The sequence below is a fragment of the Balaenoptera physalus genome (assembly GCF_965194825.1).
Source record: "Balaenoptera physalus genome assembly, chromosome: 3".
NCBI lineage: Eukaryota > Metazoa > Chordata > Mammalia > Artiodactyla > Balaenopteridae > Balaenoptera > Balaenoptera physalus.
The window spans coordinates 65,441,056-65,458,979 of NC_138890.1; the positions used below are offsets into that span (position 1 = coordinate 65,441,056).

General features: G+C 50.1%; 2 protein-coding genes and 1 pseudogene across 12 annotated transcripts in view; 1 reads left to right on the forward strand and 2 right to left on the reverse strand.

Annotated features, from left to right (window-relative positions):
• Nucleotides 1-5,074, reverse strand: part of JADE2 (jade family PHD finger 2) — a 47,692-nt gene extending 42,618 nt beyond the window's left edge. For 2 of the 7 annotated variants that reach the window (XM_082454733.1, XM_082454731.1), the window contains exon 1: nucleotides 3,401-4,902. Coding sequence is in view for 1 of the 7 variants with exons in the window: in XM_082454732.1 (XP_082310858.1) it covers nucleotides 3,185-3,190 (6 nt within the window). In the remaining 6 variants the exon portion in view is untranslated. Of the gene's footprint in view, nucleotides 1-2,639; nucleotides 2,675-3,113; nucleotides 3,232-3,400; nucleotides 4,903-4,970 lie in introns of those variants that run through there. The other 5 variants (XM_082454736.1, XM_082454729.1, XM_082454734.1 and 2 more) reach the window with 5 other exon arrangements.
• Nucleotides 1,393-3,112, forward strand: LOC309657396 (uncharacterized protein). Of its 4 annotated transcripts, none has more exons than XM_082454796.1 (4): nucleotides 1,393-1,776; nucleotides 1,980-2,154; nucleotides 2,324-2,452; nucleotides 2,691-3,112. In XM_082454796.1, exons 1-4 carry the CDS (start codon nucleotides 1,408-1,410, stop codon nucleotides 2,918-2,920), a joined length of 903 nt encoding a protein of 300 aa, XP_082310922.1. In that variant the 5' UTR covers nucleotides 1,393-1,407; the 3' UTR covers nucleotides 2,921-3,112. The 4 variants fall into 4 exon arrangements, 1 of the variants encoding a protein (XP_082310922.1); XR_014261781.1 differs by having other exon boundaries at nucleotides 1,679-1,786; XR_014261782.1 differs by having other exon boundaries at nucleotides 1,681-1,857.
• Nucleotides 5,075-7,428: 2,354 nt separating the features above from the next.
• LOC309657408 (ADP-ribosylation factor-like protein 2-binding protein pseudogene) overlaps nucleotides 7,429-17,924 on the reverse strand; it is a 28,916-nt pseudogene continuing 18,420 nt past the window's right edge. Inside the window, exon 2 of the transcript XR_014268311.1 lies at nucleotides 7,429-16,190. The product of XR_014268311.1 is annotated as an ADP-ribosylation factor-like protein 2-binding protein pseudogene (transcript). The remainder of the gene's footprint in view (nucleotides 16,191-17,924) is intronic.

The following is a 17,924-nucleotide window of genomic DNA, read 5'->3' on the forward strand; positions in this document are numbered from 1 at the left end:
TGGGGTATTCCAGATTCCTATGGGCTTTCTGAGAATCTTCCCGGGTTCCTCATCTTTGAGACACATAGTGAGGGTCCTATGTGGAGGACAGGGCAAGCAAGGGGTACCCTCCTCCTCATAACTCTGACTTGGCCTCCCCTTGGAGAACCTAAAGGGAAAACTGTGAGCCCCACAAAGAGCCTGCTGGATGAGCTGTTAAGAATTTGGACTAGAAGCCTCTGACTTGGGTCTTGGGTATAAGACAAGTACCTCCCTGTTAACTGGAACACTGATTAACTAGAATACCTTGCCCCCAACCTCAAGGATGTGGAAATCAGTGTCAAAAGCCTAACCTCATGATTCTGGAAGGACTTGGGGGCTGGGGATCAGCAGTCCCACCTCACCTGTCAACGAAAGCTACGTGGAGATTTCTGACAGCCTCTTGGATCAGTGTTATTGGCTGTTTAGCCAGGCAATTTAAGGAAAGGAAAAGCCTGTTGGATGGGAAATGTTCTGGACACACTTGCTGCATCCCGAGCCCAAACAACTCTATCCTTAAACACTTCAACTCCAAAAGTGCTGGGGAGACCCTTGGCTAAACAATTTCAAAACCAACATTCACTGCAAGTCTTGCTGCCTGGGGCGAGGACTTCCCTCGGTGAGGCATTTGCTGTGGAACCAAATGCTTTTCCACTCTAAACAACAGCCAACAGCACTTGGGACAACTGAGAGGCCTCCAGATCAAACAAACATCCCTTTTTTCCCCTACCATGCAACCTTTCTCAATAAATTATTCGCCCACTTCGGATCAAAGCCTGTTTTTGCAGCCTGTGACCTAAAAAGCAAATAGCATCTCTTAAACATAAAAGCCCTCCTCCCTGCCTGGGTCGGCTTTATTACTCATTCCTTCCTCTTACAGTTACTCTGTTGTTATTTTCCTTCTCTTCTTGTTAGATCACTTTGCGAGTCCCAACCCGCCTGAGGAAGATGGGATGGGAGGGATGGTGCCTTCACTTGGGGCCCTAAGGTGGGAGAAGTCAGGGTAGGGGAGAAGCCAGCATCCTGGGAACCCAGGAGACAGGGCCAGGCCTGGTTGGCAGCTCCCTGCCCAGCTCTTCTGCCAAATGTCCTACTGGGAATTTTACCAGTGAAGGGAGGGAGTTAATGCCACCCTGGGAGGAGGGGCCAGGCAGCCCAACCACCACCCAGGCCCAGGACTCAGTTTGCAAACATAAACGTTAAAGGGACATCCTCACAGTTTGTCTGGACTCAAAGCTCAGGGCTCCTCCCCCTTGCAACAAAGGCAAGGTGGCAGGTCAGTCGTGCCCACTCAGCTCCTCAGCTCGGAGTGCAAACACGACTCCTCCTGAGGACACCCTGAAAACTCAGACCCTATATGAAACTTTGTGTCTTGGAATCCCGCAGTAGATGGGGGCGGCGGGGGGGTGGGGTAAAGGAGTGGGAGAGAATGTTAAGCGCGGGGCAAGGTTTGGGAGTCTGCAGAGACCAGAGGCGCCGCATGCTTCCTGCCCTTGGCACCGAGAAAAGGGAAACACAGCCCTTCCCGTTCCCAGTAGCCCAGGGCAGGAGATCTGCGTTCAAGGTGTTAAGGAAAAATGTCCCGGCCGGCAGCAGAGGATAAGGGGATTGGGAGGGGGTGGCGCGCGCCTCCAGCCTGCCCCTAAAGGCAGTCCGGGGGACAGCAGGCTGGAGGCGCGCCGGCGTGATTCTGACCGCGGGAGCCGGGAGGAGGAGCCGGAGGTGGCTGCGGGGGGCTCCGGCCCAGTCGAAGGAAGGGCAAGAAGCGGTTCGGGCCCGGGGTGGCGCCGGGAGGTGGCCTTGGCCCCCGGGGCTGGAGGAGGGGCTTAGGCGTAGCGGGTGAGGGCAGCCGAGCCCCTCGGAGGTTGGCAGCTGTGTGTGTGAGGATGGTGTGTGTGTAGGGAGGGTGGGTGTCCTGGGCCTCTAGAAGCTATAGCGAAGGCTTCCTGCTTGTCTCGCAGACATTCCCCTTTTCTGACATTAAAGCTACGAGTCATCAAGCTGACCCCCTCTCATCCCTTGGCCTGAAGAAGAGGGTGTCTCAGGGCCCAGAGATAAGCGGGAATGGACCGGAGGGAGCCACAAGTCTGCACCCAGGCGGGGAGGAGGCGGGCAGGAGCGGCTCCGCAGGCGCAGGCGAGTGGGTGGGAAGGAGGGAGGGAGAGAGGGAGGAAGGAGGTGAGGCCGGGAAGATGCCTCTGCCGGGGGCGGGGCGGGGCGGGGCCGGGATCCGGGAGAGGGACTGCAGCGGTGCTTGGTGGGGGCGGGGGCTGCAATGTCACTCATTTGGGAGTCAGGTGAGTAGGTCCCAGGCTCGGGCCGCCGCTTGCCTACATCTTCCCGGTACTACCCAGGACTCAGGGGTGGAGGCGGACGGCAGGGGACTGCAGAACCGTCCCCAGAGCGGGACGCGAACCGGCAGACTTGGGAGAAGGTAAACAAGGGCCACGCCCCCTGCCGTCGCCCCGCGGGCGCGCACCCGCCGCTCCGGCCGCCGCCGGTACATTTCCACTCCCAGCGCTTCTCCCCCGCTGGACTCCCGCGCAGCCCTGGAGGGGGGGCTGCCCCCGACCCTCCAGCCCGCGCCCCCCGCGCTGGGACTGCGCACCCTCCATACTCACCTGGAAAGGGTATCCCCCGCCCCTCCAAAAAACTGTGGTTAATTTGTGCAGAGCCTCCGCGTCCGGGAGCTGAGCATGCTGCCCCCGCGTGCAGAGCCCGCGTGCACCCAGCCCGGAGAGGGGGCGACAGGGCGGAGGCGGTGGCCCCCGGAAGGTGTCTGGGACCGGACCGGCTGCACGTGAGCCCAGCGCAGGGTCATGTGCACCGGCTCAGCCCGGTTCGGCGCCCGGACGTGCTGCGTATCAACAAAATAAACTCGGGGAGACAGGAGGGCAGATAGCCCCGGGTCCTCCGAACCCACGTACCCGGCCGCGCGACCTCCTCTCCGCACAGGTCTCCCGCCGCAGCCCCTCCGCCCTGCCAGAGCCCGCGGGGCAAGTTGCAGCCCCGGCGCGCCCCCGCCCGCCCGCGCCCCCTCCCCGGCCCGGGGGCGCTTTGCCGCAGTCATTAATAAAGAAGGTCGTCAAGCTCACCCTTCCAAAAGTTGTTGTTGCATGCGCCCCTCTCAGCCTCCCCGCAATGTACTCTTTAAAACACGACTGACCAACATGCGCAATCTCTCTCCCCTGTGCTGTGCATCGGCACCCCCCCCCCCCCCGCGCGCTGGCTTCCTAGAACAAGCAGCCAGCAGGAGAGAGAGGGAGCGAGCGAGCAAGAGAGAGAGAGCGCGAGGGAGCGAGGAGCGCTGGAGATCTGTTGCAAAAACACAAAATAACGCCGTGGAGATGCGCAGGGCCAGTCGCCGGGGGCTGGATCTTACCTTGCTCCGCGGTGCCCTTCCGAGGGCCGCTACCCCCGGCTACGCGCCGCGGCTGGGGCCGGCGTGGGAAGGATGCTCCTGAAACCCGGAGCTCCTGGGGCCGGCGCGGGCGGGCGGGGGGCGCGCATCCATCCGGGGTCGTGGCGAGGGAGGCGGCCGGGCCCGTGGGGTCCCGGCACCGCACCCGGCCGGGGACTGTCAGCCCGCCAGACCTAAGCCCTTGCCGCTAGGAGTGGGTGCAAAGTAACTCCATGGACGCTTCTAACCCACCCCCCCCAAATAGCCTCCAACTGCGATGGCCGCGGTCGGCACCATTCACCAACCCCCCTGTGTATGTTTCTGTTTCTTTTTAAACCAAGACTTCCTTGTGATCTCTTTAGAAAAAAAAAAATGTGTTGGGGTGGGGGTGGGGTGGGGGCGGGCGGGAGGAGCGAGGGAGGGGGAGTAGCCACTTTTTTCTTATTCACTCGGATTTCCACTCCTGACATCCCCCCCTCACCCCTCCACCCCCCCGCCCAGTTGTTTGGCTTCAGCTGCGGGTTCAGGTAGCGTTGCAGGCCTCCGGGGGGAGGGTACGCTGCCGGACCGCCCTCTTGCCTGCACCTCGGGCCTGGACTCCCCACGGGCTCTGGGGCGCCCCCAGCCCGCCCTGTCCCCAGGGCCGGGCCCAAGCGGCGGCTGCGCCCGTGCAAGTCCCATCAGGTCTGCTCACACTTCACACACTCACACACATACCCCGCCCCTCCACTCTCTCACTCACACTTTCTGCTCACACCCCGCCCCCTTCGCGCCCCAGACCCGGGCGGCGCCCCCCGCAACCTTAAAAAAAAAAAAAAAAAAAGCAAGCTTATACTTAAAAAAATCTTTTGGCGCCATATTAATGACGTACTTAAAATTTGCCATTTCTCCCTGCGTCAAAAAGACGTTTCTTTGCAAATAACAGCCTGAAGGCGACACTCGCGGAGGGAACGAGGTTTGCACTGAGCACCCCGCCTCCCGGGGTTCCAGCGCTGGAAGACCCTCGCTCTAGGCCCTGATCCTGAATCGCTGGTTTTAAAATGCGAAACGAATAAATCGCGTGGCGTTTCGCAGCGCCAGAAGTGAGCAGAAAGTGCTGGCAGGAGCGGAGGGGAGGGGCGCGCGCGAGTCTGGGGGAGGGGGCGCGGCTCTCCTCCCCCACCCACAGCAGATGGAAACTAACATGCCGGGCGGGGGAAACTTGAAATTGTGGGCGACCTCAAGAAGGAGGGGCGGTCCGTAGAGAGGGTCCCTCTTGGGTTCGTCGCCCCCTCCCCCCGCCCGAGTGCCTCCTGGCGCCCAGCTCTGCCCCGCATTTCCGGGGGGTAGGGAACGCAGTGATGGGTGGGTGGGTGGCTGCACGTCCAGGGCCCGGTAGGAGTTTGCCCCGGGGTAGCCACCTCCCCCTTGCTCGTCCTTCCCAGTCCCCCTAAAGGGTTAAAAACCAAGGGGCAACTTCCAAGGATTGGCACTTGGCGAGGAAGCGGGGCGCCCCTCTCCCCACCCTTCGCCTCCTCGCCCCTCCTCCTCCGGCTCCACTTCCCGACTTGACCTTGTGGTGCACAAACAGTGCGCTGGGATCCTCGCAGTTTCTGGAAGAAGAGCTTGCGCTCGCCAGGCAGGCGGGCTGTCGGGCGGCTCTCGGGCGGTGGCGGGGCCTTGGGTCCGTTCCCGGAGCCGCGGGCCACACCCACCCAACCCGCTGCGCCCGCCGCGCTCACCTTCTCTCGAGGAAGGAGCAGGGCTGGCCTTCTGGATGGGGAGAAGTGGGGGGCAAGCTGCAGCCTTCTCAGATGCTCCCAGCTAGGGAGGGGGTGGTCTGCTCTCAGGCGGGGTTTGGGATGGGGGGAGACCTGGGAGCCTGGCCCAATATCCTCAAAGCATCATTGCCAACTTTTTCTTCCCCCTCCTTTTTGGCAGCCCCTCAAAGATGGTCCAATAATTTCTTCACCTCACCTTTGGCTTTGAAGGCACGTGGTTGAGTTGTGAACTGGGACAGAAACCACCTTCCCTCTCCAAGACTGAAGTTTGTTTATTCTTTCTTTCCCCTCCAGCCCTTCTGTGGAAAGATAAATATTCAATTTACATAAGATGACATTTATGTGACAATTAAGAAGATTCCCCGGTGGAATGTTGTGAACACATTTGCTTATAGGAGAAATAAATCTAATAATAAACAAACTCATAATAACAGCACAAATCCTCTGACAGGGCGGATTGTCTACACAACAGAGGGAGATGATGGATGCTGAAATAAGCACTTTTTGCAACAGGAAAGAAATACGAGCTCAAAGAAAGTCACTGCAACATTTCCTTGGCCTTCATTCACAAAGTCTGGGGAGGCTTGTCTGGCAAGACTGAGGGGCTAGGTATCACCTCCCAATTAGACCTGTTCTAGCTTTTAGTGGTCAGTTGGGAGGATTTTCCCAACATCAAGCTCAGTGCCTAGAAACATATGTTGCAGGCTGTGAGCATGTAACAAAATGGTTAAATACCTGGGCTCTAATCCTGGCTCTGCAGTTCAGAGGCTGCTTCATGTGGGCAAGTGAATTCATCTCTGGATCTCTTTTTCCTCTTTTGCAGAATGGGGTAGTTGGAGGCTTCCTGAGGCCCTGTGTGTGTGTGTGTGTGTGTGTGTGTGTGTATACACACACACTATATGTGTACAGCAGGGCCTGGCTCAGAGTACGCAGTGCACATTAGCACTTTTTCCTGGTGCCTACATTTTGGAAGGGTGTGAATACACTCCCTGAAAGCTCTTAGCACTGAGAAACTAAGGGACATACACAAGATCTCCCAGCGTGGGCAAAAGGGAAGGCCAGGAGAAAAAACTGTAAATGATTGTGGCCTTCATGGTCAAGATCCAGATGGTAGCCACACATATGAGGTGAGAGTGGAGGTACCAATTTACAGTGGCCCAGTTCAAGGGGACTGCTCTTGTTGGGTCTAGTTGCAGAGGGTTTACATGCAGGAGAGGACTGGACAGGCTCCTCCTCCTAGCCATCAGGATCCTATGGCAAGCAGTTATAAAATGACCTAGAGGAGGAAGAGGGAGTGGATGACCATTTATAGGGCACCTGCTCTGTGCTGTGGACTGTTAGTCATCCCATTTCATCCTCACAAAAACCATGTTACCTATTCAGAAAGGTTTAGCAACTTACCAACAGTCACACAGCTAGCAAGTGGTGGCAGAACTGGCACCTAGTCCAACAGACCCCAGGACCTATGTGTTTTCCATTTTACCACACTGCCAGAAATAAAAAGTATTAGTATTATTGGTTTGATTGGGGATGGGAGCCTTATCGCTATATTGGCAAGAAAGAATTTTATGAGCAGCATTTTGTTTCTGAGGTGGTTCCCTGAGTTTGGGTACGATCCAGGTCACCTAAAGAGTCCTTGGAAGATACTTCTTGTTTAGGATCAGGCGCTCCATCAGAATCCTTGACTTCCCACAGCTCTCTGCTACTGTTTAAGGTTAACCTTGGAAATGTAAATAGAATGATAGCATTAAAGCTAATTATAACTCCTTAATCCTTCTTAAAAGTTTCACAAATCATTCATTAACTTTTTACAGGAAAAAAAAAAAAAAGAGAGAAGAAACATGGTGTCCTTGGAGATGTAATCATTCATTTTTTTCAACAAATATTTATTGAGTGCCTTCTGTATGCCAGGCATCATTCTGGGTGCTAGGAACACAGCACAAACATGACAGACAAAAATGTGTATTCTCATGCAACTCACTTTCTAGTTAAAGGAAATACACAATTTTTTTTAAAGTTAAAAAAATATTATATTTGAAGGTGAGTAAGTGCTGTGGAGAAAAATTAAGTAGAAAGGGGGATAGGGAATGTGAGGATGCAATTTAAATAGAGTCCTCAGGGAAGAGCTGGCTGAGAAGGTGGCTTTTGAGTAAAAGGAGGTGAAGGAATGAACTGTGAGAGTTTATGGAGGAAGAGCATTCTAAGCTAGGGATTCTTAACCTGGAGTCATAGACATCTCCCTCCAGAGGTCTGAGTATAGAATTCAGGGGGTCTCAACCTTAGACAGGAAACAAAAACAAACTATATTTTAATTTTCACTAGTTAAAATTTGGCGTGTTCTTTGATTATGAATGCAGACAGCAAATCACAGTGATATTAGCAGCACCTGTGACATTGTTGCCAGTAGAAATCACAGATATTTTCATATCACATTATAGTTGTTGCAAATATCTTAAAATATCATGACACTCATCACTACTTCAAACTTATGCTGATAGCTCTTGTAATTTAATGAATTAATAAGAAACACATACCTTACTATATTACACATTTTAAAAATATTTTGAGAGTTGTATTTCAGTATAGTTGGTCATCTTTATAATTTATGAAGCTTATTTTATGGATTTAAAGATATTATACTCAGGCATCACAGGCTGCCAAAGGGGTCCATAGCATGAAATAAAGGTTAAGAACCACTGTCTACACAGAGACCAGTGAGTGCAAAAACCTTGAGGCAGGAATGTGCTTAATAAGTACACGTACAAGGAAGAGATTATATAGGGCATTGTTAGGAATTTGGCTTTTGCTAGGGATAATATGGAGGGTTTTGAGCAGAAGAATGACATGTTCTGACACTGGGTTTTGCAGGTCACTCTGCTGCCAGATGAAGGACAAACTGAAGGGGAAAGGCTGAAGCAGGAAGATCAGTTAGGAGGTCATAACAATAAAACAGGTGGGAGATGATGTTAACTTGGACTAGAGTAGTAGCAGTAGAAGTGGTCAAATTCTGTATATATTTTGAAGATAGCTCTGACAGGATTTGTTGATGGGGTGTGAGAAAACAAGAAGTCAAAGATGACAATAAGAGTTTTTGCCTTGAACCAATGCAAAGAGGGAGCTGCCATTAACCTCGATGGGGGAAACTGTGGAAGGAGTAGGTTTGGGGGAAGAATAAGGAGCTCAGCATTAGACATGTTAAGCTTGAGATGCATATTAGGTATCTAAATGCAGCCATCCTGTAGGCAGCTAGAAATGGCAGCCTTAGCCCAGGGACGAGGTCTGGGGAAGATACCATTTGAGAGTCTTCAGCAGGTGGATGGTATTTAAAGCTATAGGGCTGTTTGAGATCACCAAGGAAGTGGGTGTAGAAAAAGAAGAGGTCCAAGGATGGCAACCTTGGGCACTGCAAGGTTAAGAGGTCTGGAAGATGAAGAAGAATCAGCAAGATGGTGTTAAAAAAGAAGTATCCAGATGTTTCTCCAAAGAAGAGATACAAATGACCAATAAGCACAAGAAAAGATGCTCAACATCACTAATCATTAAGGAAATGCTATACTGAGGTACCGCCTTACACCCATTAGGATGGCTACTATTAATAAAAAAATAAAATAAAGAACAGAAAATAACAAGTGTTGGCAAGGATGTGGAGAAATTAGAATGATTGTACACTGTTGATGGGAATGTAAAATAGTACAACCACTGTAGAAAACAGTATGGCCATTCCTCAAAAAATCAAAATAGAATTACCATATGATCCAGCAATTCCATTTCTGGTATGTACTCAAAAGAATTGAAAGCAGGGTCTTGAACAGGTATCTGTACACTCGTGTTCACAGAGCATTATTCACAATAGCTAAAATGTAGAAAAAACCCAGTGTCCACTGATGGATGAATGGATAAGCAAAATGTGGTATATATACAGAATGGAATATTTTTCAAATTTAACAAGGAAGGGGGCTTCCCCGGTGGTGCAGTGGTTGGGAATCCGCCTGCCAATGCAGGGGACACAGGGTCGAGCCCTGGTCCGGGAAGATCCTACATGCTGTGGAGCAACTAGGCCCGTGCGCCACAACTGCTGAGCCTGCGCTCTGGAGCCTGTGATCCACAACTACTGAAGCCCGCGTGCCATAACTACTGAAGCCCACGCGCCTAGAGCCCATGCTCTGTAACAAGAGAAGCCACCGCAGTGAGAAACCTGCGCACCGCAATGAAGAGTAGGTCCCGCTCGCCGCAACTAGAGAGAGCCCGCGCACAGCAACGAGGACCCAACGCAGCCAAAAATAAATAAAATTTTAAAAAATAATAAAATAAATAAAATAAAAAATAAAAAGGAAGGAAGTTCTGCAGTAGGCTACAACATGGATGGACCTTGAGGTCCTTATGCTGAGTGAAATAAGCCAGTCACAAAAAGACAAATGCTGTATGATTCCGCTTGTACGAGATATCTAGAGTAGTGAAATTCATAGAGACAGAAAGTAGAATGGTGGTTGCCAGGGGCTGGGGAAAGGGGAAAATGGGGAGTTATTGTTTAACGGATATAGAGTTTCAATTTTACAAGATGAAAGAGCCCTGGAGATGGATGGTGGTGATGGTTGCACAACAGTGTGAATGGACTTAATATCACTGAACTGTACACTTAGAAAAGGTTAAGATAGTAAAATTTATGTTATGTATATTTTCCCACACTAAAAAAAAAATTGAAAAAAAAAAGTGAAAAAAGGAGCAACAGCATTCAGAGAGATAGAAGGAATATCCTGGAGCCAAGTGAAGAGAGTTTCAGGAGGGAGGAAAGCCCTATGTCCAAAGCTGCAAAGGCGTCAGGTAAGATAAGGACTGACAATTGATCATTAGGTTCAGCCACATGGAGGCCACTGGTGATCTTGACAAGAGCCATGTCAACAGAGTGGCACGAGCACAAGTTTGAATGAGTGAAGACAGTGGGAATATTTATAGTTGTTACAGCTTATTCCAAGATACTACCTGAAAATGAGAGGTAATCTGTATATACATGATTGTAGAAATGGATAATTATATATGTGTAGAAATGCAATTGAAACTACTTTTGTTGAGGACATTCCAGTTGCCAGGCATGGTAATGGATGCTACAGATACTGAGAGAAATAAAACACATTCACTGTCTTCCAAGATTTCCTAAGAGTTCCCAGTCTAGCAAACTTTGTGGACACGTGAAATACACACAAAGTGATATATGTGGCTAAATACACACAGCCTGGGCATCAGTTTTTCCAGTATAACAGACAATATGGTTAAAACTGGACTCCAGATTCAGGCAGTCGTGGGTTTGGTCCTGTCTCCACCATTCACCAGCTCTGTGACTTTGCACAAATCAGTTTCCTTAATTTCCTCCTCTGTAAATTAAGGATGCAATAATTTCCAAACTTTAGTGTGCCTGGGATGCTTGTTAAAAATGTAGATTTTGGGTCCTCATCCCTAAAGGGTCTCAATGGGCAGGTCTGGGACAGGGCCTGAGGATCTGCATTTTTAACAAGCACCTAGTCATGCTTGATGCTGTTGGCCTTGAACCACACTTTTTAAAACACTTAGAGCTTACCCACATGGTACCAAGAATGAGCCTGGCATTTCACTAATTGCTCATTTGATAATAGCCATTCTTCCTGGGGCTCTTATTGGAGACAAAAAAAATCTTTCTAATAACTTGCAATTTATGTCCAGAAGCAGAGGTCCAGCATACTGTAAGCACCCTAAATTGAGAAAATAGCATGATAATTATTCAACCTTTATTTATCAAATATTTATTGAGTGCCTACTATGTTCTAGACAGTATTCAAGGACTGGAGAGACAGAAAATATCTGACTCAATAATTTGAGTCATTAAGGTAGGCAGAAGCCCAGATGTAGTTAGCCTTGCTCTCTAGCAGCCAACCTCTGTGCCAGGTGAGAAGTCCTATGTTCACTCACTAGCTGCTTAAGGCAGTACTTGTCCAACCATAACATGCACATAAATCACCTGGGATCTTGTTCAAATGCAGATTCTGATTCTGTAGGTCTGGGGTGGGGCCTGCGATTCTGCATCTCTAACAAGTTCCCAGATGCTGCTGCTGCTGCTGGTCCACGGATCACGCTTGAAGCAGCACAGGTTTAGAGGGTTAGGAAAAGTGGGTCACAACACTTAACCTAACATTGGAGTTCCTGGAGAATTCTTGGGAATCCTGAAGGGAAAAAGTGAAATCTGGGAAGATTGCATAGATATAAGTGAGGTTCACTCACACTTTCTTCTGTCTCCTCTGTTTCTGGAATCCAATCCTTACCCTCCCACATATAGTCAGTGGCATTAGGTGGCCTCCCCTAAGGGAGGGTGAACATTCATTTTGTTGGCCATTCAGTAAATATTTCCTGGCTGCCTATTCTGTGTCAAGCCCTGTGCAAAGCACATAGTTTGGCATTCAAGAGAGGACAAATTCAGCAGCTTCTGCCTCCTAGGCTCTAAACAGGGGCTGCAGTTGGGGTTTGGAACGGAAAGAAAAGCTGCCCAGGGCTGTGCCTGTGGCTGAAGGCACTGACCTGGCAAGATCCAGCCTTGGCTTTTTCTGTGGTGCTACAAATGCATGCTGGGGAGAGGAACCCCTCTGGAGCCTTTGCCAGCTGGTTTAGAGATGGTATTGACCAGCCCCAGGAGATGTCTAGATGATGTGCCAGCCAGGCCACCTGTCCGTTCTCAGACTCTCAGCCCCAGCCCAGTGGCCACAGATGGCAGAAGGCAAAGAAGATCCCTGGGGCCTCCAAACACCTCCCCAGAAACTGGCAGCAGGCAGTAACTCCAGCCAAGTCAGGGGCCAGCTTGACCAGAGTCAAAGTGTGAGACACCCCACTCGGAGCTGAGGGGTCTGGCCCAATCCAAGAACCGCCGAGAACCAAAGGTACTGGCTCCAAATCAAGTTGAACAGTGTAAGAAAAACCCTTTCTACTTTTCCCAGGGTTTCTCATAAATCAAAGCACCCCCCTCCAATGTGGCAGCCTTACAAAGACCCTTCCCATGCATTTACTGATGAGTTCATAGCCATACTGGAGGTAACTTGATTTTATTAGAAATAGCAAGCATTTTACAAGCACCTATACAAACAAGGCTCTGTCTTAGGGCAGTGAGTTCCAGGTCAAGATCCTGTCTTCTAGGGATCTAGGCCCATTTAGGAAGACAAGTCCTTAAGCATAGATGGGATGGTCAAGGTAAAACAAACTGTCTTGGAGCCTGTGAGGTGTAATGGTCAAGAGAGTTTCTTTAAAAGAGCCTGGAGATGGACCTCCATACAGATGGCAATTCAGATGATGAGAGGATGGAGGATGTTCCAGAGAGATGGGTAGTGTCTGCTTGGTCTATAGCAGTGCAGTACGGTATACACCATGATGCTCATAGCTGGCCCCAAGATTCTTCCTGAAAAGGGAGCCACCCTTTGTACAGGAAAGTATACTAGTATGCTTCTTGAGGGTGAAAGGTGAGACCCTATGGCTGTCCCAAGTTGGAAGGAGGAGATGAGAATGTACAGTCTACTTCCAGGAATCTCTCCCAGAGAGATCCTCTGATGTGGGCACAAGAGGATCTGTTTAAGAGCATCATTACAGTATTGTTTATAACAGTGAAAACTTGAAATAGCTTGAATATCTGTCACTAGAGAACTCACTACATAAACCAAGAGCAAAAAGAAGAAGGCATCAAACTAAGAAGCATTGTGTGTCTGACGTAGGAAGAGCCCTAATAAAAGTGTTAAGTGAAAAGAAAGTTTCAGGGTAATATGTACAGTATGATCCCAATTACTTTAAAAAATACCTTAAAAAGTCTACATTTTAATCTGAACACAGACACACAGATATATGTAATTTCATAGAAAAAAATGAAGTGTCTGGTGATGACCAGTTGCCTATGTTGGAGCATAAGGAGTGAGGTTGGGAAGGGGTAAGGGGCTGGGGTAGGGCTGTGGAGATGGAGAGGAAGAGGTGACCCTGTGGTTGTTGGGGAGTCTCAAGAAGCCCTTTGCACTTGGGCAGTGCTGGTTGCCCCATGGGTGCTTAGAATTCTCTAAGAACAGAAGCATCAGTGGGGTGGAGGGATGTGCTCCCCAAGCCCAACAATGGTTAGACTGTGGTCCTGGCAGGCAGGGACAAGAAGCCTGCTCTCTGGTCTAACTCCAGTGCTGACTCCTGGGTGGCCTGGAGCCTGTTTGGACTTCTCCAGCTGGCCCGGTCTGAGATTCTAAGTCTATTCCAGACCCTTCCCATGGAGGTTGAGCTCCAGGAAGGGCATGGTAAAGCCCTACTTGGCCTTTGGCCTGCTGAGACTTGGGCATGAGTCAGACTGCAACTGGGAACCAGTGTGGGAAGAGAGAAGTTTCTGAGCAGCATGGCCTCTGGGAGGAGCTCCCTTCTCTGACAGGTAGAGCACGTTTTCTTCTCAACACATCTGGTGTGAGGATACCTGGTCCAGCTTGTCTCCTTAGGGAACAAATGTAGGGATAATTCAATACCTGGTGGTACCTAAACAGTTAGTGAAATCCACTGAGTGAGGGCTCTGGCTTGGGTGAGAGAAGTAGATGGTGCCTGAGGCCAGGGCTTGGGCTCTGGGCCTGTGGGATGTTGGTGTGATCTGTGCACAGGTGCACACCTGTTCTGCATACAATTCCTATGGTTGGTCTGGGCTGGCTTCAGGATACAGGGGTGTGTTACATGAAGTCCCTGACCTGAGGATACCACAGATGTAGAAGGGGCATACATCAGGTTTGCATAGGGTCAAATATGGAGATAGGATTAAGGCTCAATGTGGAGCCAGAAGCAGCAAGGCCAGCTGGCTCTGAGATGCCTCACCGCAGTCAAGGCTTCATTAATGACTTCACCGCAGTCAAGACTTCCTGACCTTGATGAGCCTCCCATTGCCAGGAAGTATTCCAGGGTGCAAAGTGGCTACCTTAGAGCCTCCTGCAGGCACTAATGAGCAAGCTATTCCTCCTTTAGGACTATGGACAAAGTGACTTGTGAGCCTGGGGTGACCTTGGGCACTATAACTGCTGGACATCTAGGACCTACAGCTCTGGCAGGTGGCAAGCTGCTTCCAAATGTGCTGGATCTCCTGCCAGGGCCCTGGGGAGAGGCTTGGACAGGAATTGGCGCTGGATGCCTGTGCAACAGAGATGCTTGGAAACAAGGGTATTCTTGTTGAGCTGCTCTCCAGCTAGGCCAGCTCCAGGCAGCTTATCCACCTAACACAGGTCCTTTAGGAGAGTTCTACAGAAGAAGGAAACCCTGCATTACCCTGGCATCCAGCTAGGGCAGGAAAGGCAGTTTCCTAGGGTGCAGGGGGAACTGTGTTTAGCAATGGGGACTCCCCTAGAGAGCTTCTGCCATTGGGCATCTAGTTCCTTATCTCCCTGATCCCCAACTACTTTCAGAGTTCAAGGAGAGGCAAGCAGTTCTTAAGTGCCCCGTCCTCTGGCTAACCAGGCAGGGAGGGTAGGCCCAGGGAAGAGCAGGCACCATCCTTGCCCCAGAAGATCTCACAACCCAGGTAAGGAGGTGAGATACCCAGAGTGGAAACAAGATGAGGCAGGACATGAGTCAGCGCAGAAGTGTCTGCTTTGGCCCTGTGTGCGCATGGGGGGAAGGAAGGAGCCGTTATGTGGGGAGAGAGGGAAGGGAGAGGGTGCACATGTGCTTGTGTGTGCATTTGTGTGTACCCATGTGTATGTGTGTGTTATGTCATTGTGTCTGCAGGTACCCACACATGCTTGATGCCACATCTCTGGAGTTCCTGTCTTTTGTGCTATTTGCCCAGACAACCTAAAAATAATTTCCACTTAACTTTAGGATTTGTTATTTGATACATAACATGCTTGCCCGCCAGATATACTTTTCTACCAACACTTTATCTAAGATCAAGTTAAAATGAGTCTGCATTATTTATGCATACATGGGATGGCTAGTGAGCAAAAGTCAGACTAGAATACCTTGGATTTGTCTGGAAAGTTCATATAAAAATGGTCCCTATGGACTTTCCTGGTGGTGCAGTGGTTAAGAATCCACCTGCCAATGCAGGGGACGTGGGTTCGATCCCTGGTCCGGGAAGATCCCACATGCGGTGGAGCAACTAAGCCCGTGTGCCACAACTACTGAGCCTGTGCTCTAGAGCCTGCGAGCCACAACTACTGAGCCCGCAGGCTGCAACTACTGGAGCCCGCATGCCGCAACTACTGAAGCCCACACACCTAGAGCCTGTGCTCTGCAACAAGAGAAGCCACTGCAGTGAGAAGCCCATGCACTGCAACGAAGAGTAGCCACGGCTCGCACCAACTAGAGAAAAGCTGGCGCGCAGCAGCGAAGACCCTACACAGCCTAAATAAATAAATAAATAAATAAAAATTTTAACAAAAGGTCCCTATATGGATAACAAATTTGAACAGTGCACATGGATTGGCATTGATGGCATTGATGGTGATGATGATGGTAAAGCAAACCAAATATAGCTACTGGGGGGGTGTCATCAACCCTTTTTCTCACCGATACACAACATAAAATTGGGCACATAGCAAGCACCCAGCGAATATTCATTGAATTTATTTGCAGACGTTGAGAATGTCCACATATGTGACACATGTGCAAATACGGAGCTAGATGATTGATAATTCATCATGGACAGAGGACAACTAAATGATAGATTGACTTTATTTATTTATTTATTTATTTATTTATTTATTTATATATTGGCTGCGTTGGGTCTTCATTGCTGCACACGGGCTTTCTCTAGTTGCGGCAAGCGGGAGCTACTCTTCGTTGCGGTGCGCGGGCTTCTCATTGTGGTGGCTTGTCTTTGATGCAGAACACAGGCTCTAGGCTCATGGGCTTCAGTAGTTGTGGCACGCGGGCTCAGTAGTTGTGGCACACGGGCTTAGTTGCTCCACCACATGTGGGATCTTCCCGGACCAGGGCTCAAACCCATGTCCCCTGCATTGGCAGGTGGATTCTTAACCGCTGGGCCACCAAGGAAGTCCCTAGATTGACTTTAAAAGTCAGTTTATTAGATTGATGGCTGAGGGGTGATGCAATTATTAGACTGAAAGATTAAAGCCATGGAGGAATGACAGACTGGTAAATAACTTGCTGATACCTGATAAGGGGTAGGAAGAGAGATAAATTGTGACCAGGTGACAGGTCAATAGATCCATGGCCAGGTCCAAATAGGTAGGTAGAAAGGAAAACAGAAATGAAGTGAAAGAGTGAAAGAGACAGACACAAGGATGAGAGAGATACTGTTAGGCAGAATAATGCCCCCTAAAGATGTCTATGCTGTGCTCCCCAGAACCTGGAATATGTTACTTATATAGCAATAGGGACTTTGCAGATATGATTAAATTAAGGACCTGAGATGGAGGGGTTATCCTGGATTATCCAGATGGGCCCAATCTAATCACATGTCCTCCCACTGATCTCTCGTTCACCATGCTTCAGCCTCCCCTGCCTTCTGTTCAGTTCCTCATCATGTCAAGCTCATTCCTACCTCAGGGCCTTTGAACACACTGTTTCCTCTGCCTGCTCCTTTTTGTCACTCAGATCTCAGTTCAAATGAGAGTTGCTTCCCTGCTTCCAGATTTTTGTCCCGAAGCCTTGAGAACACTCCGTTCCTGGGACTGGGCTGGGGCAACGGGATGTCCAAGCTCCTAGCCTGCTCTGGCTGGCATTATCCCCAGCCCTGGGTCCCGCCCAAGGCTGCGGGATGGAGCAGTGTGCATGAGTCATCAATCCACAGACACAGTCCCCTTGTTGGAGGGACCTGAGCAATGATGTTGCAGCAAACTCCTTGAAAGAGAAGGCTAGGAATTTCCCCAAGTTCTTCAGACTCACGTGGGACCAGGAGGGAACTGTAGAGTGGAGGAGCTGAGAGCGGTCTGCGTGGACGATGCTGTAACCTCTCTGGCCAGCTCTGTGCCCACCTGAGCTGGGCTAGGCTGTGAAGGAGCAGATGGCACGTGCCAGTCCTGATGACCCCTCCATTTACCTCACACTGACGGAGCACCCACTGTGTACCAGGCCCCTGCCCTGAAGAAGCTAACAGTCTAGTCTGGGAGGCAGGCTGGCCAGCAAACCTTACGGATCTACTGGACAAGGTCTCAGCATCGGGTGACACAGAGAAGCCACATTAGACTCTGCCACGTGGAGCAGGTGGTGGCACTTGAAGTCAGTTAGCAGGCTAGCTAGAAGGGCACAGACAGGATGGAAGGGTAATCCAGGCAGCAGAACCAGCCTGGTGCATTTGTTTCCTGGGGCTGCCATAACCAAGTACGGAAAACTGAGTGGCTTAAAACAATGGAGATTGGTTCTCTCACAGTTCTGGAGGCTAGACGTTCGAAATCAAGGTGTTGGCAAGGCCGGGCTCCCTCCAAAGCCTCTAAAGGAGGATTCTTCCTTCTCTCTGTTCCTTGGCTTGTGGCAGCATAACTTCAATCTCTGCCTTCATCGTCACCAGGCTGTCTTCCTTCTGTGTCTAAGCGTCTCTGCGTCTTCACGTGGTGTTCTTCACATGTGTCTGTGTCCAAATTTCCCTCTTCTTACAAGCATATGCGTTGTATGGGATTAGGGCCCACCCTAATGATCTCATCTTAACTAAATCTGCACAGACCTTATTTCCAAATAAGGTCACATTCACAGGTGGTGGGGGGGAGTTAGGACTTCAGTATGTCTTTTTAAATATTTTATTATTTTTTAAATTTATTTAATTAATTTAATTT

Bases quoted from the DNA above. Each gene is read 5' to 3' on its own strand.
- LOC309657396 (XM_082454796.1), top strand. From the start codon at position 1,408: ATGGGGGCGGCGGGGGGGTGGGGTAAAGGAGTGGGAGAGAATGTTAAG. The intron at 1,777-1,979 runs GCAAGAAGCGGT...CTTGTCTCGCAG, and splicing joins CCGGCCCAGTCGAAGGAAGG to ACATTCCCCTTTTCTGACAT. The intron at 2,453-2,690 runs GTAAACAAGGGC...TAATTTGTGCAG, and splicing joins ACCGGCAGACTTGGGAGAAG to AGCCTCCGCGTCCGGGAGCT.